The 24,287-nt window shown below is 49.8% G+C and overlaps 3 protein-coding genes across 7 annotated transcripts in view; all 3 read right to left on the bottom strand.

Moving 5' to 3' along the window:
- LOC129851273 (DDB1- and CUL4-associated factor 15-like) overlaps nt 1-5,322 on the bottom strand; it is a 34,429-nt gene extending 29,107 nt beyond the window's left edge. For all 3 annotated transcript variants that reach the window (XM_055917695.1, XM_055917696.1, XM_055917697.1), the window contains exons 1-4: nt 5,192-5,322; nt 4,214-4,311; nt 835-973; nt 237-343 (exon numbers count right to left, since the gene is read on the bottom strand). In XM_055917695.1, the coding sequence (XP_055773670.1) occupies nt 237-343; nt 835-973; nt 4,214-4,311; nt 5,192-5,284 (437 nt within the window). In that variant the 5' untranslated portion in view covers nt 5,285-5,322. The remainder of the gene's footprint in view (nt 1-236; nt 344-834; nt 974-4,213; nt 4,312-5,191) is intronic.
- A 1,126-nt stretch (nt 5,323-6,448) lies between these two features.
- LOC129851274 (far upstream element-binding protein 2-like) lies at nt 6,449-19,694 on the bottom strand. The gene is made up of 18 exons (XM_055917698.1): nt 19,449-19,694; nt 18,129-18,231; nt 17,916-17,975; nt 17,782-17,818; nt 17,584-17,642; nt 17,421-17,492; nt 16,846-16,903; nt 16,338-16,509; nt 15,527-15,625; nt 13,691-13,813; nt 13,172-13,274; nt 12,006-12,130; nt 9,829-10,134; nt 9,397-9,512; nt 7,968-8,062; nt 7,610-7,819; nt 7,002-7,174; nt 6,449-6,724 (listed from the first exon to the last, which is right to left on the bottom strand). Exons 1-18 carry the CDS (start codon nt 19,533-19,535, stop codon nt 6,716-6,718), a joined length of 2,007 nt encoding a protein of 668 aa, XP_055773673.1. The 5' UTR covers nt 19,536-19,694; the 3' UTR covers nt 6,449-6,715.
- A 1,410-nt stretch (nt 19,695-21,104) lies between these two features.
- LOC129851267 (calcium-binding mitochondrial carrier protein SCaMC-3-like) overlaps nt 21,105-24,287 on the bottom strand; it is a 22,921-nt gene continuing 19,738 nt past the window's right edge. For all 3 annotated transcript variants that reach the window (XM_055917686.1, XM_055917688.1, XM_055917687.1), the window contains exons 8-10: nt 23,998-24,165; nt 23,504-23,651; nt 21,105-22,983 (exon numbers count right to left, since the gene is read on the bottom strand). In XM_055917686.1, the coding sequence (XP_055773661.1) occupies nt 22,793-22,983; nt 23,504-23,651; nt 23,998-24,165 (507 nt within the window). In that variant the 3' untranslated portion in view covers nt 21,105-22,792. The remainder of the gene's footprint in view (nt 22,984-23,503; nt 23,652-23,997; nt 24,166-24,287) is intronic.

Raw genomic sequence — 24,287 nt, 5'->3', positions numbered from 1 at the left:
CTGACAGAGAGAAAAAGAGAGAGAGAGTATGGGGTAGGGAGGGTAGAGTGTAGGGGTGTGGGAGGGAAAAGAGGAGGGAGGGAGAAGAGTATGGGGAAGGGAGGGTAGAGTGTAGGGGTGTGGGAGGGAAAAGAGGAGGGAGGGAGAGAAAGAGAGAACATACAGAAATGTCCAGTCACTGATCTGATCACAGACATCTCTACAAAGACCAAATGTACGCTGGCTTGATGTCTTACTTGAAGCCAAAGATGACGATCTTGGAGTGGTCGTTGGGCCACTCACACACTGTCAGGTAGAGATCACTGTAGATGTCCTCACCTGTAAACAGACGCACATGGTGCACCTGAGGGAGATGGAGAGGAGAGAGAGAGGAGGGTGGAGAGGAGAGAGAGAGGAGGATGGAGAGGAGAGAGAGAGAGGAGGATGGAGAGGAGAGAGGAGGATGGAGAGAGGAAGGGGATGGAGAGAGGAAGGGGATGGAGAGAGGAGGGGGATGGAGAGAGGGGGATGGAGAGAGAGAAGAGAGATGAAGAGATGATAAGTAAAAAATAAAAAATAAAAAGGCAAAATGGGTCAACAGAATGATGAAAGAGAGGGATGAAATCATCTCCATCTCCTCACCATTGTAGCTAGTGTAACTGTTGACAGGCCAATCAGCAACACATCATCCACCTCATTACTGCTATAAGGACGGCACTGGAGACCACTTCCTGGTTGGTTTAGGCTACATACAGTCAGTCCATGTACTGTATCTAGTAGGTCTGTTCTGCTGGTCCACATCTCTTTAGGCCATACGGACGGCACTGGAGATGGTTCCCAGTCGGTCCAACCTACCTGTTTGAGTCTGCTGTGTAGGTTGAACTCCCACCAGTAGAGGTGATAGGTGTAGAAGGAGAAGTCATCGTCCTCTCCACAGTCACTGGTGTAGGACAGCACGTAACGACCACACTTAGTGAACCCCAGGAAGATGTGTCTGGAACAAGAGAGAGGGAGGTGTGTGAGAGAGAGGGAGGTGTGAGAGAGAGAGGGAGGTGTGTGAGAGAGAGGGAGGTGTGAGAGAGAGAGGGAGGGGTGTGAGAGAGAGGGAGGGGTGTGAGAGAGAGGGAGGGGTGTGAGAGAGAGGGAGGGGTGTGAGAGAGAGGGAGGGGTGTGAGAGAGAGGGAGGGGTGAGAGAGAGAGGGAGGGGTGTGAGAGAGGGAGGGGTGTGAGAGAGAGGGAGGTGTGTGAGAGAGAGGGAGGGGTGTGAGAGAGAGGGAGGGGTGTGAGAGAGAGGGAGGGGTGTGAGAGAGAGGGAGGTGTGAGAGAGAGGGAGGTGTGAGAGAGAGGGACACAAGGTGTGTGTGGAGATGAGGATTTAATTGACTAGTTCAGTTGGCTCAATGTTGCTGAACATTTCTCTGGTTAGCTAATGGAGAATCCCATCCAGATGGCAAGATACTTAACGCTAAAAATAGTTGTTCCACCACACTTTCTCCCTCACCTCAAACTTTACAAATGCCAGTTGTTTTTCAGTTACAGTTCATGAAGTACGCTTCATCACCTTCTCACTCCCGTCTCTGTGGCCAGGCTTCTCACCTAACGTTACCTCTTCACCCCGTCTCCGTGGTCAGGCTTCTCACCTAACGTTACCTCTTCACCCCGTCTCCGTGGTCAGGCTTCTCACCTAACGTTACCTCTTCACCCCCGTCTCCGTGGTCAGGCTTCTCACCTAACGTTACCTCTTCACCCCCCTCTCCGTGGTCAGGCTTCTCACCTAACGTTACCTCTTCACCCCCGTCTCTGTGGTCAGGCTTCTCACCTAACGTTACCTCTTCACCCCTGTCTCCATAGTCAGGCTTCTCACCTAACGTTACCTCTTCACCCCTGTCTCCGTGGTCAGGCTTCTCACCTAACGTTACCTCTTCACCCCCGTCTCTGTGGCCAGGCTTCTCACCTAATGTTACCTCTTCACCCCCGTCTCTGTGGCCAGGCTTCTCACCTAACGTTATCTCTTCACCCCCGTCTCTGTGGCCAGGCTTCTCACCTAACGTTACCTCTTCACCTCCGTCTCCGTGGCTTCTCACCTAACGTTACCTCTTCACCCCCGTCTCTGTGGCCAGGCTTCTCACCTAATGTTACCTCTTCACCCCCGTCTCTGTGGCCAGGCTTCTCACCTAACGTTATCTCTTCACCCCCGTCTCTGTGGCCAGGCTTCTCACCTAACGTTACCTCTTCACCTCCGTCTCCGTGGCTTCTCACCTAACGTTACCTCTTCACCCCCGTCTCTGTGGCCAGGCTTCTCACCTAATGTTACCTCTTCACCCCCGTCTCTGTGGCCAGGCTTCTCACCTAACGTTATCTCTTCACCCCCGTCTCTGTGGCCAGGCTTCTCACCTAACGTTACCTCTTCACCTCCGTCTCCGTGGCTTCTCACCTAACGTTACCTCTTCACCCCCGTCTCCGTGGCCAGGCTTCTCACCTAACGTTACCTCTTCACCCCCGTCTCTGTGGTCAGGCTTCTCACCTAACGTTACCTCTTCACCCCCGTCTCCGTGGTCAGGCTTCTCACCTAATGTTACCTCTTCGTTATGGTTCAAGGGACGCGCTGCTGTAAGTTAACTGGCAAACTGCCATTCCACTCTCCGCTCTTTCCAGAGCGTGCGCTGATGCTGTAACTAGCAAATTGGTTGTCTCTTCTCTCTTCAGTCGCGTGCTGCATTCTGTTATGTGAACTATTGGCTGAGCCTTGCATACAGCCAGTAATGATCCAAAGCCCCAGTAATGAGTAATGATCCAAATCCAAAGGGTTTTTCTTTATTTTTTACTATTTTCTACATTGTAGAATAATAGTGAAGACATCAAAGCTATGAAATAACACACATGGAATAATGTAGTAACCAAAATTAACAGATTTACCTTGTTAAAGGTTATTTTGTGGAATTTCTTTCCTTCTTAATGCGTTTGAGCCAATCAGTTGTGTTGTGACAAGGTATGGGAGGTATACAGAAGATAGCCCTATTTGGTAAAATAACAAGTCCATATTATGGCAAGAACAGCTCAAATAAGCAAAGAGAAACAACAGTTTTTCGTTACTTTAAGACATGGTCAGTCAATCCAGAAAAATAAGAACTTTGAACATTTCTTCAAGTGCAGTCACAAAAACCATCAAGCTCTATGATGAAACTGGCTCTCATGAGGGCCACCACAGGAATGGAAGACCCTGAATTACCTCTGATGCAGAGAATAAGTTCAATAGAGAGTTACCAGCCTCAGAAATTGCAGTCCAAATAAATGCTTCACAGAGTTCAAGTAACAGACACATCTCAACATCAACTGTTCAGAGGAGACTGCATGAATCAAGCCTTCATGGTCGAATTGCTACAAAGAAAACACTACTAAAGAACACCAATAAGAAGAAGAGACTTGCTTGTGCCAAGAAACACGAGTAGTGTACATTAGACCGGTGGAAATCGGTCCTTTGGTCTGATGAGTCTAAATTTGAGATTTTTGGTTACAACCTCCGTGTCGGGTGAGGTGAACGGATGTTCTCCATATGTGTGGTTCCCACTGTGAAACATAGAGGTGGTGGTGTGATGGTGCTTTGCTGGTGACACTGTGTGATTTATTTAGAATTCAAGGCACACTTAACTAGCAGGGCTACCACAGCATTCTGCAGAGATACATTATCCCATCTGGTTTGCACTATTATTTGTTCTTCAACAGGACAATGACCCAAAACACACCTCCAGCCTGTGTAAGGGCTATTTGACCAAGAAGGAAAATGATGGAGTGCTGCATCAGATGACCTAGCCTCCACAATCACCCAACCTCAACCCAATTGAGATGGTTTGGGATGAGTTGGATGGCAGAGCGAAGGAAAAGCATCCAACAAGTGCTAAGCATATGTGGGAACTCCTTCAAGACTGTTTGAAAAGCATTCCAGGTGACTACCCCATGAAGCTGGTTGAGAGAATGCCAAGAGTGTGCAAAGCTGTCACCAAGCAAAGGGTGGCTACTTTGACGAATCTCAAATATTTGTTTTTCACTTTTTTGGTTAGTACATGATTCCATATGTCATTTCATAGTTTTGATGTCTTCACTATTATACAATGTAGAAAACAGTCAAAATAAAAATGGTATATACACAGTACCTGTGAAAAGTTAGGACACACCTACTCATTCAAGGGTTTTTGTTATGTTCACTATTTTCCACATTGTAGAAAGACATACTCACCCTGCTCTGAGGAACTCCTCGCTGACTATGTTCTTCAGGGGAACACAGACACGCGGTGGTAATTTCCTGAACAAGCGCTGAGAATACTGGCCAGACAACTATAGGAGAGAGGACGTGGAAAGTTAGTGAAATGTGATCAAAGTACCCAATAAAGAACCTCCATTGAAACAGCTTGTTAGTCCAGGGGGTCGTATGTATAACCATCTCAGAGTAGTTGAGCAGATTTAGGATCAGTTTTGCCTTTCAGATTACGAGTAAGATTACTTGGACAGGAGGTACCTCCGATCCTAGATCAGCACCTACTCTGAGATGCTTGATACCTACAGCACTCGGGCGAGGCTTGGTCTGAGTCCAGGAAACCAGTCTTGACCACTCTACTACCCACCCAGCAGTGTTCTTTCATCCAGGTCTCTAGGGTGTACACTGCATGGTTTTGTTCTAAATCAACATTAACACCTGATTTAACTAGCTGATCAGCATCACCTTTAACGTTAGCTGAAACAAAAGGCCAGCAGTCCCCAAGACCAGAATTGAAAAACATTGCAACAGAGGCATGCCGTGCATAGTGATCTGAAATAGCCAGCGGCGACTACAAATGCAAAACTAGTCAACTGGCTTGTTGCGTTAGTGAAGGCGAAATAAACAGTTAACGTGCGCTAGCTGGCTTACTGCTCGGTTCAACAAACGTTAGCTAGCCAAGTGGCTTGGGATAGACGGTTAACTAGCTAGCAACATTCCCTCACACAATACAGCAACCAGTCTGTTAACTTAGTTATCATGGATTGTAGCTTGGTTTTGGCCAAAGGTGGTTTGCTAACGAGTCAGCCTGCTAGCTAACGTACAGCAAGTTGGTGCTTAGAAACGCGTTAACTAGCTAGCATCCGCAGGGTCTTGCACTATCGAGACATTGAACCTGCGACTTCACATTCTTCGTCAAAGCCACGTTTGTGCCATTCTCTTGTCTAGTTCGTTGCATACCTTTCCACGGTTCAGAAGCTTGACGACATGTTCTTTGTGTTTTCTCTGCGTTTGTTTGTTACCGTCCTTTTCGGTTTTCGAGCTGGGCGCCATTTTCCGCCGTAGTGTTCACTACGCCCTGCCTACCATCTCGACCCATGGCCTTCCCATTGGTTCTCGATCATCGTGGGAGCAGTCCGATTGGCATATATGAACGTAAATCAAAAACAAAAACAAATCTCCCGGCATGTGATTGGTTACAGGGTGAACAATATGATTGTTTTTGTCACAAATTAAGTTTGTAGTTAACATAAGTAAAGCAATATTGCTGAAACTAATACTTTAGTCTTACCTCTGACTTGAATTTGAAACTATGTGCAACAAAACATACAACCCACCAAATATCTCAATACTTATTTTTATTGTGAAGTTTTTAAAAACAAGCAGTAAAAAGTAAAAAAAAAACAAAAAAAACAGCATACAACATAATACGACTTCTTGGAACACGAGGAAAAATAAAATAAAAGGCATCCCATCTGATGATGCAGCAATCTGATCTGAAGTCAAGGGGACGGGGGCCTTGGGGACACAAACTGTGCCAAAAATAACCAACATAACAGGCAGGCACACACTGTAGCAAGCATCCTTAGAAACAGGCGCTTGTACACATAGTCAGTCACACACAAACCCAGGCCAACCCTTTAGTTACTGAAAAATATGAACTAAGTAAAATTATAAGTGGGTGGGGTGGGGGGGGGGAAAATGCTGCTACGTCATCAACACAGGGAATGTTTTAACTGAACTAGACGTTAATTAAAAATGAAAATAAGCCTAAAAAGCAAAAAAATATCCTTTTGCTTGCAAAAAAACAACTCGTTTTTACAAACTGATGCTGAATATTAGTAGTTATACTCCAAAGTACTGCTAGACGACAGTTTATTCCTCAGGAAAACAAACAAATGAGAGAAGTGCGAGTCCATGTATTTTACAGATGGGTATTAGCTAGGCCTATGAGCCAGAGCTCTTTACTATCTTCCTTTCTTCCCCTTCACCTCCTCAGACACTAGGGGTTGGGATGCAGGGTGAGGACAGGCAGATACTGTTGGGGTTAGGGTGAGGACAGGCAGACACTGTAGGGGTGCAGGGTGAGGACAGGCAGACACTGTAGGGGTGCAGGGTGAGGACAGGGGAACATAAAGGAAAAACAACCCTACCAAGTTGTTCAATCATTTCATCAGCAAAAATCGTAGAATTTGTTATTTTTCAGTTTTTGTAAAAAATAAAGAAAAAAAAAACAAGGGGAATTTTTAGGGGAAGGGAAGAAGGGGTACTGGGATAAGAGGGAGGGGTACTGGGAGTGTATTTGAGGGAGGGAATTAAGGTTTTGCTTCCGTCAAAACTAGACATTTTTTGAATTACGACTTAAACCCAGAAGAAAACATTTAAAAAGTCCAGAGAGCTGGATGGGATGTGTCTGCTGCTGCAGTGAAGAGACAGTCCTCCCGGTCCATGCGTCTGACAGGCTGGAGACTGGCTGGATTTGGTTCACTGGGCCTGGGATAGAGAGAATGAGAGTGTAGAGAGAAGTTAAAGTAACTGTCCAGTGTTCCCAGATTTCTATATATGTGTGACGTGTTGTCCTGGCTGAGGGGTGGGTGTGTGTGTGTGACGTGTTGTCCTGGCTGAGGGGTGGGTGTGTGTGTGTGTGTGACGTGTTGTCCTGGCTGAGGGGTGGGTGTGTGTGTGTGACGTGTTGTGTTGTCCTGGCTGAGGGGTGGGTGTGTGTGTGTGACGTGTTGTCCTTGCTGAGGGGTGGGTGTGTGTGTGCTACCTGTTGTCCTTGCTGAGGGGTGGCAGCCTGTCCCGGAGCCCCTCCAGGGCCGTAGAAGGCCGCCTGCTGCCTGTAGTACTCAGCCCAGGCTGCACTGTAGTCCTGCTGTCCTCCAGCTCCTCCCCCGGCTACAGCTGCAGCCGGCGCCGCTGCAGCACCTCCACCGGGCTGGGCTGAAGAGAGAGACGGAGGGAAAGTGGATCAGATTTTAAGATCAACATCTTGGACAAGAAAATAGTATTTGTTTAATCACAATTCTGCTGTATAGAAATAAATCTGACATCTTCTGGATGAAAAGTGTCCATTAAAAAGGTGGCATGTATAAGGACTCTATACAGTGTCAAGGCCTTTCAGTCCTTTTCTAGTAACACACAGGATCTCCTGAACTGTCTGTAGACGGGACAGTACTATAGGATCTTCTGCATCAAGATGGCCGCCGTTTTGCAAGCGCCGACCCAACTGTGATTATCTAGTAGTTTATTTTTACTAAATGTATCCGCTATCATTTCTTGTGTGTTTTGTTTCTAGTGATATATTGTTATTGATAATTGCACTATAGGATAGGACATGCCATTGTAAAGTCAATATAACCACGGCGATGATCTTACCCATGCCCATCTTCTTGTAATACTCCTCCCAGGCCTTGGTGTAGTCTGGCTGGCCTCCAGGGGTCTGGGCTGCCTGGGAGGGGTCTGCCTGGACTGGGGCGGCTGCTGGGGCGTTGGGGGCCTGGCCCGGCATGGCGCCCCCTGGCTGCTGCTGGTAGTACTGGGCATAGTAGGCTGCCCACGCTGCATTGGGGTCTGCCGCCGCCTTATCTGGGAGAGGAAAGATTAGAGAAAGAGGGTTGAAAGGGAGGAAACCAGAAGGTAAAAGAGGAAAGAGTGTTGACCAGGGAAAAATGTATCGACCAGAGGAGGGAAAGTGCCTGAGTTCCAGAGTGTATATGAAGCCGTGTCTACTCACTGGGGTCGTGTGGCCCTCCAGGGGCCTGCCACTGCTGGAAGGTGTTTCCCCAGCCCTGAGGGGCCCCGTAACCATGACCACCTGGGGGGCCGCCACTGGAGAGAGAGGAGAACTATTAGACACTTCATATTTAAGTCAAACACACCAAAACGCAGGACACCCATTGGCTTTAACTAACATGTGGCCTTGTTTTATTCAGAGGAAGAAATGTGAATCACATACAAAGTACACATGAGACAAACGGTGTTATAAATCAGCCATAAAAAAAATCCCTCAACAGCAAAGGGGGAATCAGAGCTGCCCACCGCACTAACAGACCCTTTCTTTTAAGTGCATGGATGTATAACAAACTGTAGCGATGCAAACTAGCACTAGCCTGGGACAGGGAACCTGGTCCTTCGTGTCCAGTAGGTGCTATAGCACTAGCCTGGGACAGGGAACCTGGTCCTTCATGTCCAGTAGGTGCTATAGCACTAGCCTGGGACAGGGAACCTGGTCCTTCATGTCCAGTAGGTGCTATAGCACTAGCCTAGGACAGGGAACCTGGTCCTTCATGTCCAGTAGGTGCTATAGCACTAGCCTGGGACAGGGAACCTGGTCCTTCATGTCCAGTAGGTGCTATAGCACTAGCCTGGGACAGGGAACCTGGTCCTTCATGTCCACTAGGTACTATAGCACTAGCCTGGGACAGGGAACCTGGTCCTTCATGTCCACTAGGTACTATAGCACTAGCCTGGGACAGGGAACCTGGTCCTTCATGTCCAGTAGGTGCTATAACACTAGCCTGGGACAGGGAACCTGGTCCTTCATGTCCAGTAGGTGCTACAGCACTAGCCTGGGACAGGGAACCTGGTCCTTCATGTCCAGTAGGTGCTATAACACTAGCCTGGGACAGGGAACCTGGTCCTTCATGTCCAGTAGGTGCTATAACACTAGCCTGGGACAGGGAACCTGGTCCTTCATGTCCAGTAGGTGCTACAGCACTAGCCTGGGACAGGGAACCTGGTCCTTCATGTCCACTAGGTGCTATAACACTAGCCTGGGACAGGGAACCTGGTCCTTCATGTCCAGTAGGTGCTATAACACTAGCCTGGGACAGGGAACCTGGTCCTTCATGTCCAGTAGGTGCTACAGCACTAGCCTGGGACAGGGAACCTGGTCCTTCATGTCCACTAGGTGCTATAACACTAGCCTGGGACAGGGAACCTGGTCCTTCATGTCCACTAGGTGCTATAACACTAGCCTGGGACAGGGAACCTGGTCCTTCATGTCCACTAGGTGCTATAACACTAGCCTGGGACAGGGAACCTGGTCCTTCATGTCTAGTAGGTGCTATATCTACTGTGTGTGTGTGTGTGTGTGTGTGTGTGTGTGTGTGTGGGGGGACCCTGCATTATCAAGGTTGGGGGTTGTAGGTGTGCATACTTACTGCGGGGGTCCTCCGGGGCCACCAGGCCCTGGGTTGTAAGGGTTGGGGTTGTAGGGGCCCATTGGACCAGCAGGACCAGGTCCACCAGGACCACCACCTAGAGGACACAAAGGAGCCTAGAGGGGCAGAGGGGAAACCATTCATTCCATTTACACTTTGTGGGACTATTAAATGATACACTCTACTGTTGAATACACTCTACTGTTTAATCTCTACTGTTGACTAACGAAGGGAAGTGAAGAATCTCTACTGTTGACTAACGAAGGGAAGTGAAGAATCTCTACTGTTGACTAACAAAGGGAAGTCCACCAGGACCACCCCCTAGAGGACACAAAGGAGCCTAGAGGGGCAGAGGGGAAACCACTCATTCCATTTACACTTTGTGGGACTATTAAATGATACACTGGGTGTGTTGACACGTGTCTCGCGTACCTCGATCTTGTCCTCTATGAGCTGCTTGGCATGATCTATCTGTTGAGGGGACCCCCTGATGATGAACAGTTTGAAGTTGGGGTCACCGTTGGGCGGCGGCTGACGCGAGATCTCCACGAAAGCCCCCGTCTGCTGGTTGATGGCCTTGACGTTCTCGCCACCCCGACCAATCACCAGGCCGCATTTGTGGGCGGGGATAGAGAAGGTAACCTCACCTCCCGGAGGACCGCCCCAGTTGCCCTGGCCTCGCCCCCTGCCATGGCCACCCTGAGGCATCCCCCCCGTGCCAGGTGGACCTGGAGGACCCTGGAGAAGATAGCGGGAGACAGTTAAAGGCATCCGTGTAACAGTATAGCTTCCGTCCCTCTCCTCGCCCCTACCTGGGCTCGAACCAGGGACCCTCTGCACACATCGACAACAGCCACCCTCAAAGCATCGTTAGCCATCGCGCCACAAAAGCCACGGCGGCAGAGCAAGGGGAAGAACTACTTCAAGGTCTCAGAGCGAGTGACATCACCGATTGAAATGCTATTAACGCGCACCACCGCTAACTAACCAGCAATATCACATTGGTTACATCCGCACGCGCATAGGACCTTTTAAAGACCTTCGCTTGAAAACCACAAGGGCCAGTAGTACTATTTGTCCATTTGGAAACTCCGTAGCTATTATACACTTCCTCAAAATAGTCTGATATAAATCTAAGAACTCAAAAAAATGTGCCATTAAAATGGACATTTATGCAGAGCAGATTTGAGTTGCATCCAACTAAGATGTTTGGTGTGGTATTTTGCAAGTGAAAAAATGTGCACGAAAACGAGTAGTCTATCGTTGAATGACAACACTTAAGTGAAGAATCTCTACTGTTGACTAACGAAGGGAAGTGAAGAATCTCTACTGTTGACTAACGAAGGGAAGTGAAGAATCTCTACTGTTGACTAACGAAGGGAAGTGAAGAATCTCTACTGTTGACTAACGAAGGGAAGTTATGTCGAACGCTGAACTTCAGCTTGCGTTGGTGCGCAAACACCCGAAAGAAAAGAATATGATTCCGAACACCAAAATTGTCACAAAATGTCAGAATATTGCACAAACTGTTCTGAGCGGCTTCGGGTGGGAAGCATCCAACACTTAGATTGCACACAGGTGAACTTTAATTATGTGACTTCTGAAGGTAATTAGTTGCACCAGATCTTATTTAGGGGCTTCATAGCAAAGGGGGTGAATACATATGCACGCACCACTTTTCAGTTTTTAATAAGTTATTTTTTCAATTTCACTTCAACAATTTGGACTATTTTGTGTATGTCCATTACATAAAATACAAATAAAATTCCAGGTTGTAATGCAACAAAATAGGAAAAATGTCAGGGGGGGGTGAATACTTTTGCAAGGCAGTGTAGACATTTCAGTTATGTCCTTCAAAACACCTCTCCTTCTCAAGACCAGAGAATCTCCTGTCCATACCCCTGCACCATCTTATATTTAACTCGGTGTCCCCCTGCCATCTAGTACCACTTCCCTTCACACCCCACATGTACCCCCTGCAGCCTCCCATGTGTAACCCCTTTGAGCCCCTGCAGCCTCCCATGTGTAACGACTTTGAACCCCTACCCCTAGCCTCCCATGTGTAACCCCTACCCTCCCATGTGTAACCCCTTTGAACCCCTACCCCTAGCCTCCCATGTGTAACCCCTACCCCTAGTGTCCCATGTGTAACCCCTAGCCTCCCATGTGTAACCCCTACCCCTAGCCTCCCATGTGTAACCCCTACCCCTAGCCTCCCATGTGTAACCCCTACCCCTAGCCTCCCATGTGTAACCCCTACCCCTAGCCTCCCATGTGTAACCCCTACCCCTAGCCTCCCATGTGTAACCCCTACCCCTAGTGTCCCATGTGTAACCCCTACCCCCCCATGTATAACCCCTTTGAACCCCTACCCTCCCATGTGTAACCCCTTTGAACCCCTACCCCTAGCCTCCCATGTGTAACCCCTACCCCTAGCGTCCCATGTGTAACCCCTACCCCTAGCCTCCCATGTGTAACCCCTACCCCTAGCGTCCCATGTGTAACCCCTACCCCTAGCCTCCCATGTGTAACCCCTACCCCTAGCCTCCCATGTGTAACCCCTACCCCTAGCCTCCCATGTGTAAGCCTGCAGTGGGTAGTGTACGTACCCCCTGTCCTCCGTCCTCCCTGACTCTGATGCTCTGCAGCAGCTCGTTGATGATGGAGGCAGCGTGCTCACAGCGGTCCGGAGGGCCCATGATGTGGGCTATCTTATCAGGACCTGCACCGTCATCTAGAGAGAGAGAGAGAGGAGGGGAGGAGGGGGAAGGGAGAGCAGGGGTAGGGGAGGAGGGAGGCAGCGAGAGGGGAGAGAGCGATCGAAAGAACGAGAGAAAGATGGAAGGAAGCACAGATCGCGCGAAAGACAGACAGATCGAGCGAAAGAGGGTCATCATAATGATCATCGTTTCAACCAATAGAAGGTTCCAGTCAAAATGTTTCTCTTAAACGGTCCTGTACCTTCATCTGACAGAGGGGGAAGGGATTGAGGGGGAGAGAGGGGGAAGGGAGTGAGGGGAAAAAAGAAGGAGAGCGTTACCATACTGTTCACAACACTCAGCTGAAGCAGGGTCAAGACAGGAAGTTGCTACCTGGACTTGTCCCATAACAGATTGGCACCTCTAAGATGAGGTTAACATGCCCTTTCTGACCCCATAGAAACACTTCAATCTGATGTGTGTATACGTGTGTGTGTGGTGTCTGAGTTTCATATACAGTCCTGTACCTTCATCTGACAGAGGGAGAGAGAGAGGGGGGGAGGGGACAAAGAGGGAGAGTTACCATACTGATCATAACACTCAACTGAAGCAGGGTCAAAATGGGAAGGCGCTACCTGGACTTGTCCAATAACAACAGACTGGAGTTTCCAGTTGCAAACCGTTTTCTTACGGTGGGGCCATACTGAACATGCCCCGGGTTCGCTCCACAGTCAAGTGATTGATTTAAATGTGGTACTAACACATGCCAGGAGGTCTGAGTTCAGTGTGTTTCTCCTGGACCTATGATCACGTGTAAAAACATTCCATGATAAAATACCAATGTTTCCTATGATAGAAATATTTTAAATCTGTTGTAGGTGTGGGTTTGAGTCTTATACATCATGTACCTTCATCTGACAGAGAGAGGGGGGGAGGGAGGGAGAGAGAACAAAAAGAGGGAGAGAGTTACCATAGTGATTATAACAACTGAAGCAGGGTTTAAAGGGGAGATACAGGGGCTAGCTGAACAAGAACAGATGGCAGTTTTCCGTAGCAGGAAGTAGTGTGATCCTCACCTGGTTTGAACTGTATCCTAACTCCAGCGTCTGCCTGGATCTTCTTGATCATCTCTCCACTTCGACCAATCACAACTCCCACAGAGTGGCGGGGCACCGGCACCTGGCCAATGAAGAGACACCACATTGAGGAAAAGGCATCTGGCCAAATTGAAACACACGATACTGATGATGCAAAGATCTTCAGCAGAGTTCTAGTTGAGTGTTGTTACTAAACGGGGCTGCAAAGCCACATTCTACCGGCTGGAACTCTAGAACGTTTAATCATGGACTTTGCCCGTTCTACTCGTTCTTTCTCAAATCAAGTCAACGACGCCACTGTCAGACGTTCTATTCCATCTAATTCTATGGGTTGAAGCCCCCAGGGCTGCCTTCCCTGTGCCGTGGTGTTAGGGAAGGGAACAGGTGGAGTGAACAGAGTGAAGCACCTGGGTGAGTTTGACCTCCACAACGCTGTCAAACCCAGAGTTCCAACTAGAATCAAGTTCAATCCATCTCATAAACAAAGATCCTACTCACATCCATGCCTCCTCCTCCGCCACCTCCTCCTCCTCCCCCCATTTGGTTGCCAAAATTGTTTCTGTCTCCAAAGCCAGCGTGATCCCTCTCTCTCAGAATCTCATTCACCAGCTCCTTGGCTTGCTGCAGAGAGAGAGGGAAAGAGACAGATATGGATCAAGTCAGACATAACCAGCCCCATATCCAGGTACGCAGTACGTGCAGCAGGGGTGCGTGGTGTACGCAGTACGTGCAGCAGGGGCGCGTGGTGTACGCAGTACGTGCAGCAGGGGCGCGTGGTGCACGCAGTACGTGCAGCAGGGGCGCGTGGTGTACGCAGTATGCGTGGTGCACGCAGTACGTGCAGCAGGGGCGCGTGGTGCACGCAGTACGTGCAGCAGGGGCGCGTGGTGCACGCAGTACGTGCAGCAGGGGCGCGTGGTGCACGCAGTACGTGCAGCAGGGGCGCGTGGTGCACGCAGTACGTGCAGCAGGGGCGCGTGGTGCACGCAGTACGTGCAGCAGGGGCGCGTGGTGCACGCAGTACGTGCAGCAGGGGCGCGTGGTGCACGCAGTACGTGCAGCAGGGGCGCGTGGTGCACGCAGTACGTGCAGCAGGGGCGCGTGGTGCACGCAGTACGTGCAGCAGGGGCGCGTGGTGCACGCAGTACGTGCAGCAGGGGCGCGTGGTGCACGCAGTACGTGCAGCAGGGGCGCGTGGTGCACGCAGTACGTGCAGCAGGGGCGCGTGGTGCACGCAGTACGTGCAGCAGGGGAGCGTGGTGCACGCAGTACGTGCAGCAGGGGCGCGTGGTGCACGCAGTACGTGCAGCAGGGGCGCGTGGTGCACGCAGTACGTGCAGCAGGGGCGCGTGGTGCACGCAGTACGTGCAGCAGGGGCGCGTGGTGCACGCAGTACGTGCAGCAGGGGCGCGTGGTGCACGCAGTACGTGCAGCAGGGGCGCGTGGTGCACGCAGTACGTGCAGCAGGGGCGCGTGGTGCACGCAGTACGTGCAGCAGGGGCGCGTGGTGTACGCAGTACGTGCAGCAGGGGCGCGTGGTGTACGCAGTACGTGCAGCAGGGGCGCGTGGTGTACGCAGTACGTGCAGCAGGGGCGCGTGGTGTACGCAGTACGTGCAGCAGGGGCGCGTGGTGTACGCAGTACGTGCAGCAGGGGCGCGTGGTGTACGCAGTACGTGCAGCAGGGGCGCGTGGTGTACGCAGTACGTGCAGCAGGGGCGCGTGGTGTACGCAGTACGTGCAGCAGGGGCGCGTGGTGTACGCAGTACGTGCAGCAGGGGCGCGTGGTGTACGCAGTACGTGCAGCAGGGGCGCGTGGTGTACGCAGTACGTGCAGCAGGGGCGCGTGGTGTACGCAGTACGTGCAGCAGGGGCGCGTGGTGTACGCAGTACGTGCAGCAGGGGCGCGTGGTGTACGCAGTACGTGCAGCAGGGGCGCGTGGTGTACGCAGTACGTGCAGCAGGGGGCGCGTGGTGTACGCAGTACGTGCAGCAGGGGCGCGTGGTGTACGCAGTACGTGCAGCAGGGGCGCGTGGTGTACGCAGTACGTGCAGCAGGGGCGCGTGGTGTACGCAGTACGTGCAGCAGGGGCGCGTGGTGTACGCAGTACGTGCAGCAGGGGCGCGTGGTGTACGCAGTACGTGCAGCAGGGGCGCGTGGTGTACGCAGTACGTGCAGCAGGGGGCGCGTGGTGTACGCAGTACGTGCAGCAGGGGCGCGTGGTGTACGCAGTACGTGCAGCAGGGGCGCGTGGTGTACGCAGTACGTGCAGCAGGGGCGCGTGGTGCACGCAGTACGTGTGGTGTACGCAGTACGTGCAGCAGGGGCGTTTACCTGTACTTTGTAGGGGTCTCCGATGATGCGCAGGGGTTTGTCCATGTTGGGCGGCTGGGAACCATCTTGGATGAGGATCATCTTTACTCCAGCACGCTCCTACAGGGAAGAGAGAGATATATATATCCATCTAGCAGACATGACTCATGTATAGTGTTGGTTTCCTAGTACTTCCCTCCCATTATATTAGTAGCTGTGTTCTGATTCTTTCTCCTGTACAGATATTTGATGTACCAGTACACCCCCTGGACAGGACACCGTTTCTGTAAGGTGGGACAGCTTGATGTACCAGTACACCCCCTGGACAGGACACCATTTCTGTAAGGTGGGACAGCTTGATGTACCAGTACACCCCCTGGACAGGACACCGTTTCTGTAAGATGGGACAGCTTGATGTACCAGTACACCCCCTGGGTCTAACCTGTAGTTGTTTGATGGTATCTCCTCCCTTGTGTGTAGTCTAACCTGCAGTTGTTTGATGGTATCTCCTCCCTTGTGTGTGGTCTAACCTGTAGTTGTTTGATGGTATCTCCTCATGTGTGTGGTCTAACCTGTAGTTGTTTGATGGTATCTCCTCCCTTGTGTGTGGTCTAACCTGTAGTTAGATTTTCTCTCCTCCCTTGTGTGTAGTCTAACCTGTAGTTGTTTGATGGTATCTCCTCCCTTGTGTGTAGTCTAACCTGCAGTTGTTTGATGGTATCTCCTCCCTTGTGTGTAGTCTAACCTGCAGTTGTTTGATGGCCTCTCCTCCCTTGTGTGTGTGGTCTAACCTGTAGTTAGATATTCTCTCCTCCCTTGTGTGTGGTCTAACCTGTAGTTGTTTGATGGTCTCTCCTCCCTTGCCGATGATTAGGCCGGCCTTGCCAGCTGGGATCATCATCTCCTGCATGGAGCCACTCTGCCCATTGGTCGACTCGTGGAAAGCAGAGGAAGGAGCACCCCGCCCCCGAGATACAATCTCATCCAGAAACATCTTGGCTTTCCTGAAGAGGAGGAAACGCAGACGGGGAGGGAGGGAAGTAGTTAGAAAGATTTGTGTCATGATCAGATATACTTCCTAACATAGCCCCTATGCCAGCGCCCAGAGGTTTGTCCAATTGAGATCAAACGACCAGGAAAACCTATCGAACCCTAAACGTGCCACACAGCTATAAGGGATACTTCCAAATGGCACCCTATTCCCTAAATAGTGCACTAAATAGACCAGAGCCTTATTCCCTATGTAGTGCACTACTTTATACCAGAGCCCTATTCCCTATATAGTGCACTACTTTAGACCAGAGCCCTATGGGGACACAGGCTTAGTGTAAATGTCTTACGCGATGGCGTCAGGGTTTCCTGTGAGGGAGACGCTCCTCTCTGGCATGCCACCACTGTCTGAAACACAAACAACAAGTAAACATCAACAAGTACATCAACAACAAACATCTGTCTCACTGGCACACTACAAACGCAACCCAATTGGCACCCTATTAGTTACAAAGTGCACTAACAGAGCCCTATGGGCCCTGGTCAAAAGTAGTGCACTAACAGTAGTGCACTATAAAGGCATATGCTCCGGTCAAATGTAATGCTCTATTATTGACCAGGGCGCTGACCTAGAGTAGTGCCCTAAAAGGTCATTGCTCTTGTCCAAAGTAGGGCACTACATTTGCTCAGGGTCCTGGTCAAAAGCAGTGCCGTATAGTTTCACGCTTTAATGTCACGTGCACAAGGACAGCAAAATGCCTTTGTTGAGCGCTAAACCCAACGCAGTGCAATTTATCTGTCATAATAATGGCTGTCGCTCCGGTCAAAGGTAGTGCACTATATAGGGAATAGGGTGCCATCTGGGCTGCATGCTGAGATAGTAGAGGTAGTATATAAAAAGAGATGTGAGCACCTAGTTGCTCACCTGGAGCGATCTGGACCTTGCAGCCCGAGTCCTGCTGGATCTTGTTGATCTGCTCGCCCCCTCGACCAATGACTGTGGAGAAACAAGCCGTGAGGTCATTTTATCATAGTATGTGTGAACAGCTTCTCTGTGTGAGCACAAGCGATACTGTGTGTGTACTCACTGAGTCCAACCATGCCGTCTGGCACTCTGTACTCCTCTGTCATAGTGGAGGGTCTGACACTTAAGAGAAAAGAGGGAGAAAGGAGAGAAAGTAGGAATGAATGCTTAACCTTCATAACAAGCCCAAAACACCTGGGAATCGAACACTCCAAAATATACAAGACAGCCAAAAAGGAAAAAAATGGCCTTCTATTAATACCTTTGCTGAGACAGGGCAGCGAGCTGAGCTCCGATAGCTACAGGGAAGAGTAATGTATTACCAACCAATAGAAAGCAACTGATGAATGTGAGAGGATAGGCAGAGACAAGAGATTGTCTGTTCGGTATACGTACACAAAGCAGTGGCTGAGTCTCTGTCCCCTTGGGAAGACATCTTCTTGGCATCTGGTTGGTCTGATAAAACAGGAAAAACATCAACCTCAATACCACCCGAAGTAAGGCTCCAGAAACATGATCCTCTGTGTGTACATAGTGTATATGTGCTCCCCACTGTCTCGGGTTTCCTCTGTGTATTACCCCATGTGTTGCCCTCCCCTGGTCTCCTACCTCCATCCTCCAGAGAACGTTTCAGTGTTTGGAACGGGAAGCCCTCTCCTCCTCCTCCATTGTTACTTGGAGGTCCAGCATCTCCTCCGATCTTAGCTGCAATCTAGGGAACACACACAGCATGAGGTATATGGCCAAGACTTGGGTAAAACAAGTATCCCATTCAAATGCATTGTGTGAGCTCCTAAGGAGAATGAAGTTGGCCCAAGATACGTTTTTTATAATCTTCCCCGGGTTTGAATCTGGAGCTGGTAACCTGATCCTAGATCTGTAGCTGCCCAAGTATATCTTCTCTACACAAACCATGTACCCTCCCGCATCCCTTTATTACACAATAGCTGGGTTGGATCCCAAACAGCACTCTATACTCCCTCTAATGGACTCCTTTTGACCAGAGCACTGTGGTGCCATTTGAGAAGCAGCCCTAGTAGTTATTTTCTACGCTCGGGGTTAGTTCAGGTAGCCGCCAGACTGGGATAAGAGGATCTCGCCTGGAGATACTGGCCTAATTCGTATCACTGACATGTCGGCAGTAGCTAACGTTAACACTAGATAGAGCGTGTTTGTGTCCCACTAGCTATGCAAGTTAGCTATTCTGAAACACTGGCCGACAAAATTTGACTGTTTGAAAAGTTTGCATCGCAGGTTCCATGTGGAAACGTCTACATCATTAGCTAACGTTATTGAACTAGCTAGCTACGACCTTAAGTTTATGATAGTCTACTGACGCTAGCTAGTTACCAAACTTAAGGCTAACGCTAACTACGTTAAATGATTGATGACTAACTAGTTAACTACTCACTAAATGGTAGGTCTACCGGAATATAAATTGAGGGCTTTTTGTGATCACCAACATTAGTTAGCTTGCTATCCAGGCACCTAACGGTAACGTTATTGTTTGCTAACTAGTTACGTTACGCTAGAAATCGGTGTTTTATGCTTGTTGGCTAGCTGCTAGCGTAGCTAGGTAGAACAAGGAAAGCATCGCCACGCACGCCGAGAACACTATTAGCTAGCCTAACCAGCTAACAGTAGCACTCAAGCTAGCGTAAACCTTGTAGTGGTACCGAACTCGAAAGGTTAACGTTAGCTAATATTAAAAACAAATCCACACATGCGTACACCAACAAGATGTTAAATTCTAGGTTTTTCGCATTTTGATTTCATCCACAAACCAAGCCGGTCGGTCCCATCGATTCGAGTAACCCATCGACGGCCTCGTTGCAAGCTAGCTAGTTAGCTTAGCATCGTAGCTAGCGCACACAACAGACTGGCTTGGTTCAGTGCCCCAGTCTCACTAGATCCTTACTCCGACCTTACCTGTCTGGCTCGCTGCACGGCGTCCGCGAAAGCATCTTTTTTGCCTCCAGCGCCCGCTCCGGCCCCGGGTGAGCCGTAGTCCGACATGCTGCTTGCTCTCTTGGGGAAATACACAGACACACACGGGGGGTTTGGACAGGTAGTTAGGCCGAGCAGAGTTGCGCAGAAGCGGGAAGATGAGAAAGGCGAAATGCGGGGAGGGCGCAAAAGGTGGGCATCAAACCTTCTAGCAGTCTTCCCTCCTAAAGTAACCAATCGGTGATTGCGAAGGAGGCGGTGAAGAATATAGACACAAATCTTACTGGTTTACTGACTCAAACGTAGATCCTATTGACCAGGGCAGGGGGATTCTTGATTGACAGTTCAGCTTCGACCAATCATCCTAGGCGCTTATTTAAGAGCCAATCGGAGTTTGAAGAATGGTCAAGTTGACCAATGTGCTTACAGAAACAACCTTTCATTATTGATTGACGTTTGTAACCATCAATACCCATTTGGGGGCAACAATTAGCTCTTTCAGCTCGTAAAACATTCACCATCAACCTTGCATATTTCTCAAAAGTCGAAACACAAATGAAAGCAACAAAGTTGAAACTTTGAGTTCGTTTTTGGTACCTTTGCTATAAATATTAGCATGGTCCCAGATCTGTTGTTATTTGCCTACTCCATTGTCAAGCCAAACAGCATGACAATTCCATAAGGAGTTAAATCAGACTTGCACCCAGGCTAACAACATTTAGCCATGTCATTTAAATATTAGTGACCTAGCTACTTATGTTAGCTAATAGACATACCACTGTCCAATCCAGTGTCCCAAATGGCACCCTATTCCCCATATAGTGCACACATTTTGACCAGAAGAATGGTCAAGTTGTGTACAATATAGGGGGAATGGTCTCTGGTCTAAAGTAGTGTACAATATAGGGTGAATGGTCTCTGGTCTAAAGTAGTTCACTATATAGGGGGAATGGTCTCTGGTCTAAAGTAGTGTACTATATAGTGTGAATGGTCTCTGGTCTAAAGTAGATAACTATATATTTCTTGGTCCCGAGTGGCGCAGCGGTCTTAGGCACTGAATCTCAGTGCTAGAGGCGTCACTACAGACCCTGGTTCAATCCCGGGCTGTATCACAACCGGCTGTGATCGGGAGTCCCATAGGGCGGTGCACAATTGGCCAGCGTTGACTGGGTTAGGAGAGGGGTAGGCCGTCACTGTAAAAACATAATATGTTCTTAACTGACTTGCCTAGTTCAATACAAATAACAAATAAGTATAGGGGGAATGGTCTCTGGTCTAAAGTAGTGCACTATATAGGTAATATCTGGCTATTTGGGACATCACATTATATATTTTCATACATGACACCAGACCAACAGCAACTTCAATCAGTACTTTTCTTCTGATAAAAGCTCACCATAGCATTACTTTAGATCAAGGCTCTCTTGTGCATGGTATATGTCCCCCATTCACAATACTCAGAACAGAACCCCCCATCTAGTAGGCTGCACAAATGGTACCCTATTCCCCATATAGTGCACTACTTTTTAGTGCACCGAATAGGGAATAGGGTGCTATTTGGGCCGCATCCGTAGGCTTCAACTCATAAATCACCTCACAAGTAATAATCATGAACATATTGAAGTCATTGGAATCATATTGAAGTCATTGGAATCATATTGAAGTCATTGTTATGGTAATACCTCATACACATACAGCCACTAAATAAATACACAGTAGTAATATGGAAGTTATACAGAAGGAGGAAAAATAACACAATCTTGGCAGTTTGGTTGATTTGGCATTCTGGAGTTTTATAATACTTTGTGTGAGACAAAAATCACACATACTCGCTGTACACACACACACTGACACACACGTAAAAGGGACACCACCTTGAGTTGTATCATCATCGCGATGACATCAGCGCGTGGCTGTGTTCTATTGGCTTCAGCACTTGATTAAACCATGCATCTCTAACTATTTACATACTTTGATAAAACTCTTGATAAAACTCTTGATAAAACTCTTTGTTGAAACTTACCACGCTGAAAAAGAAGCTTAACAGTAAATTGAATTCAGAAAAAAACTCAAGTTTCGATATAGGGTTGCAAAATCCAGTCATTTTCCCCCAATTTCCCAGGTCTTCTAAAACATGGTTGGATAATTATGGATTTTGTGCAAATTCCTGTCTGATACCAGAAAAATTCCAACCAGGATTTCTGTGAAATCAGGGAATTTAGGGAAAGTTACTGAAACTTTGCAACGCTAAATACAGTACAGGGTTTAATGTGTTTGTTTCTCATCCGGCTGTCTAACATGTCCTCACAGCATTATCATTCAGAATAATCTCATAGGCAGAGGTTGATTTAAATCCTGTGTCCACAAGCACATCCCAATCCTTTCAGATCATCGAAAGCAGGTCTTCAACACCTCGTCTTCTCCTTTTCCTCATCCTCTTCTTCTACCTACGATGAGTCATGGGAGGTAGATTGCTACGGGTCCTTTTTCATTGTGTAAAGTTCTCAAGTCACCCTGGTTCCAATATGAAAAGTTCTAGAAGTCCTGGTGGTTCCAAGGTTCCAGTGGCGTATCACTTCCTACTTCAGGACCAACCAACCACACAACAGCATGGAGATGGTGTCATCCTATCGCAGAGATTTCTCTATTCTCCACCTAAAGATTCACGGGGGAAAAAGTCACATTGTGATCCTTCACTTGAGGTTTTGTCAGTAGTGAATTGGTAAGGGTTTCGTTTTTGGTCAAAGTCTTGAAGCACCGTTAGTTGTCAAACATGTCCTCACCCGTTGTTAATGCAGCGAGAGAAAAGCCCAACTCAGTAGTAGAGAAGCCAGACGGCCAGTTTTCAAAACCAGAAACACCTCCACATGCAGCGCAGGCCATGTAAAACGTCACACGTGTTGTCATAGAAACCATGTTGACACTTGCAACCACAAAGCTTCCACACGGTTAGACATCACCTGGGTGCAGGACTTGAGATGTCTCTCTCCGTTATTTTATTCATTCCTCCCTTTCTCTCTCTCCCTCCTTCGTTCACTCCCTCTGGCTCCTCTCACTGTGTCTTTAGGCGTGGTCATGCAACAAGCCCATAGCTGCCACCCACATTGGTCTGTCTCGTCTCCATCCCCCTCTCTATCTCTCATTCTCTCCCCCACTCAAATCCCTCCCTCCTCCTTCTTTCACCTTATTCTCTCCAAGGCATCTATGACATCTCTCTCCCTCCCCTCTCTCCACCCCTCTCCGCCCTCATCTGTATCTCTCCCTCCCTCCCTGGCTCCCTCATCTGTATCTCTCCACCCCCAGGACGTTCCTCATGTGTTCATAAACTACGTAGGAGATCTCTCCACCCCCAGGACTTTCCTCATGTGTTCATAAACTACGTAGGAGATGCTGACAGCGGGGATGACTTTCAGGAAGTTGGGGGCGATGCCGCGGTAGAGGCCGGCCACGCCCTCCTGGGTCACAATGTTCTGGAACAGACCTAGCATGGAGAGCTGAGGGCCGCCCTTCACAGAAGCTGGAGGAGGAGAGGAGGAAGAGGAGAGGGAGGAGGAGGGAGGGAGAGGAGGATAGGAGGAAGAGGAGAGGGAGGAGGAGGAGAGGAGAGAGAGCGGATGCACACATGGGGAAAAGTGACAGGTAGATAAATGTAGATCCTGTCAGTTTATGTTACCCCTCTCACACACCCTACCCCCCACCTCCCCCTCTCACCCCCCCTACCCCCCACCCCCCCTCTCACACCCCCTCTCACACCCCCCCACCTCCCCCTCTCACACCCCCCCACCTCCCCCTCTCACACACCCTACCCCCTCACCTCCCCCCCACCTCCCCCTCTCACACACCCTACCCGCCACCTACCCCTCTCACACCCCCTACCCCCCACCCCCCCCCTCTCACCCCCCCTCTCACACCCCCCCCACCTCCCCCTCTCACACACCCTACCCCCTCACCTCCCTCCCACCTACCCCTCTCACACACCCCACCCCCCCACCTCCCCCTCTCCAACAGCCCTGCACCCCCACCTCCCCCTGTCTCACCCTGTGCCTGCATGCGTGTCCTGACCAGAGCCAGAGGGTAACTGGCTAGTTGACCACAGGTACTGGACATGGTTCCACACCCCACCAACACGAAAACACCTGGGTCTGCTGAATCTGTGTGCCTCGCTAGCCACGCATTCTTCATAGTCTGGGAGAGAGGAAGTAGAGAGAGAGGAGAGGGAGGGGGAGAGAGAGGGGAGAGAGAGGGGAGAGAGAGGGGGAGAGAGAGGGAGGAGAGAGAGGAGAGGGAGAGAGGGTGAGAGAGAGAGGGTGAGAGAGAGAGAGGGTGAAAGAGAGGGGAGAGAGACAGAGAGCAAGAGGGGAGAGAGAGAGAAGGAGAGAGAGGGGAGAGAGAGAGGGTGGAAGAGGGAGGGGAGAGAGAGAGGGAGAGGAGAGAGAGACATTACCAACTACATCAGTGATGTGGTCCCCCCCACACACACCCTCCCACATTCCCCCCCACACACACCCTCCCACATTCCCCCCACACACACCTCGTAGACGGCGAGGTCAATGCCAGCGTAGGGTATGATGCCTATGATGTTGGGTATGTATCCTTTATAGAAGGCCATGATGCCCTCCCTGTGGAGGATCTGTCTGGCACAGTCTAACACACTGGTGTACTGGCCTGTCTTCCCCAGGGTCAGACGAGTCTTCAGGACCTGGGGGAGGGAGGGAGGGAGGGAGGGGGAGAGTGAGGGAGGGAGGGAGGGAGGGGGAGGGAGGTGGAGAGTGAGGGAGGGAAGGGGGGGGGGGGGAGGGAGGGAGGGGGGGAGGGAGGGAG

Source organism: Salvelinus fontinalis, chromosome 3, assembly GCF_029448725.1.
Source record: "Salvelinus fontinalis isolate EN_2023a chromosome 3, ASM2944872v1, whole genome shotgun sequence".
Lineage (NCBI taxonomy): Eukaryota > Metazoa > Chordata > Actinopteri > Salmoniformes > Salmonidae > Salvelinus > Salvelinus fontinalis.
This window is presented reverse-complemented; position numbering and strand designations above follow the sequence as displayed.

Excerpts from the sequence above, each read along its gene's own strand:
- LOC129851274 (XM_055917698.1), bottom strand. The coding sequence starts at position 19,535 with ATGTCGGACTACGGCTCACCCGGGGCCGGAGCGGGCGCTGGAGGCAAA. Across the intron at positions 18,232-19,448 it reads CCGTGCAGCGAGCCAGACAG|ATTGCAGCTAAGATCGGAGG; the intron begins GTAAGGTCGGAG and ends TGTGTTCCCTAG. Across the intron at positions 17,493-17,583 it reads AGACGGCATGGTTGGACTCA|TCATTGGTCGAGGGGGCGAG; the intron begins GTGAGTACACAC and ends GTTTCTCCACAG.